A 1568-nucleotide genomic window follows, 5' to 3' on the forward strand; every position below is an offset into this window, starting at 1 on the left:
GAACTGAGCATAACCAGGTTTCAACACCACTGTTGTGCAGGCAGCTGGAGACCTTTCTGCCCAGGAAGCCCAGGAAGAAGGTGCTCTCCAGGAGCTGTGCATGGACATCCTGGGGTCACTGGACCTCTCTGTGAGAGGGATGTCCAAAGTAAGTCACACTCTGCCTTGCACTCAGGGAAATTCACAGAGTCCTCTTCATCTCTGAGCGGGGGCAGGAATGCTGACACGCTCAACTGCCTCGTTCCCTACAGCTCCTGTGGCCGCGGCTGCTGTTGTTCGTGGTGCCAGCCCAGTACACTGGCATGCTGATCCCGGTCTCCCGCTGTGTCCGAGCCCTAGCCGAGAGAGAGAATCTGACTGGACGGCGGATAGAAGACCTGGATCCCCATTTTGTCAGCTCCATGTTTCAAGGTAGGAGCAGAAACTCCACCAGTGAGCTTTGCTGACCGGTGTTATCACCCAGAAGGGACAGCGCAGGTGCACATGGCCGGGCATGGAGTGTCTTGGAGTCTTACTCAGCACTTTTTTCTCCTCACAGGCCCACGACTGACTCCCCAGACACTGCTGGCACGCCTGTTGGTGAGTAGATGCTCCAGAGGCTGATGCCACGAGTCCCCAGGAGGAAGCAGCACGGCCACGGGCAGAGCCAAGATGCTTCCATCCTGGGGAGAAGCCGCTGCTCTTGCTGCAGAAGTGACCCTGTTTCTCCTTGCTCTCACTCAGGTGGTGGCAGGGAGCCCTGTTGCAGGCAGCGAACTCCAAGCTGCTGCCTTACAACTGATGCAAAACCTGCACAGCAGGTTCCACAGAGCTGTGGGGGCCATGTGGGCTGCTGAGATCCCCCTGCTGCTGCAGTGTCTTGAAGGTAAGGTGCTGGTGGGGAGGAAGAGGCGGAGGCAGGGAAGGGGGGGAGTGAAAAGGCAGCTCTGCAGAGTGGCAGAGGGGAAGCATTTCCTGCAGCCCAGTGCTGCTCTGTCTGCATTCCAGGGAGACAGCGCTGAGGCCTGGGGACCTATCCCCCCGGGGATCTGCCCATTCCAGGACATGGATGGGCCCTTCACGTCCCCTCAGACAGCGGTTTTGGAGCAGTTAGTTCCGTGTTCCTGCAGGAACAGTGTTTGTGGGGAGGGACAGGTCATTGTGGAGGGGGTGTGGGTCCCAGCTTGGCAGTGTCAAGTGCCAAGCCAAGCCAGGTTTGCAGCAGCTGTTCTTCTGTGCCTTGATCCCAAGTAAGGGTCTTTTTCTTCCTGTTGCTGTGCAGGGAAAGACGAGAGCTTCCCGGACTCTGCAGAGTGGGAGCGCCGGCTGCTAAAGGTACAGCATTGCCGGGAGGCGCGGTGCAGAGAAGTGCTTGCCTGCCCCAAGTAGCCCCGCTCCCATATGAGCCACCACGGGACAGAAAGAGCTTCTCAAATGCTGCTGTGGAGTGGCTGCACGCCTTTATGGCGCTGCCTCTTCCGCTCTGTCCCAAGTCCAAGGGGTCTTAGGAGAAGAGCAGCAGGCGGCTTTAATGGAGGGAATGCTGGGGGAGCTGGGAGAGGGACTGGTTCTTCCAGGCACCTCTCCCC

At 58.7% G+C, this 1568-nt stretch overlaps 1 protein-coding gene across 1 annotated transcript in view; it reads left to right on the forward strand.

Annotated features, from left to right (window-relative positions):
* Positions 1–16: 16 nt before the first annotated feature.
* Positions 17–1568, forward strand: part of LOC104916808 (maestro heat-like repeat-containing protein family member 2B) — a gene marked incomplete at both ends in the record, with an annotated part of 3835 nt that continues 2283 nt past the window's right edge. Inside the window, 6 exons of the mRNA XM_031557694.1 lie at positions 17–148; positions 252–411; positions 539–579; positions 724–865; positions 1262–1364; positions 1473–1521. Of these exons, the coding sequence (XP_031413554.1) occupies positions 17–148; positions 252–411; positions 539–579; positions 724–865; positions 1262–1364; positions 1473–1521 (627 nt within the window). The remainder of the gene's footprint in view (positions 149–251; positions 412–538; positions 580–723; positions 866–1261; positions 1365–1472; positions 1522–1568) is intronic.

This window comes from Meleagris gallopavo, unplaced genomic scaffold (assembly GCF_000146605.3).
Source record: "Meleagris gallopavo isolate NT-WF06-2002-E0010 breed Aviagen turkey brand Nicholas breeding stock unplaced genomic scaffold, Turkey_5.1 ChrUn_random_7180001948571, whole genome shotgun sequence".
NCBI classification, from domain to species: domain Eukaryota; kingdom Metazoa; phylum Chordata; class Aves; order Galliformes; family Phasianidae; genus Meleagris; species Meleagris gallopavo.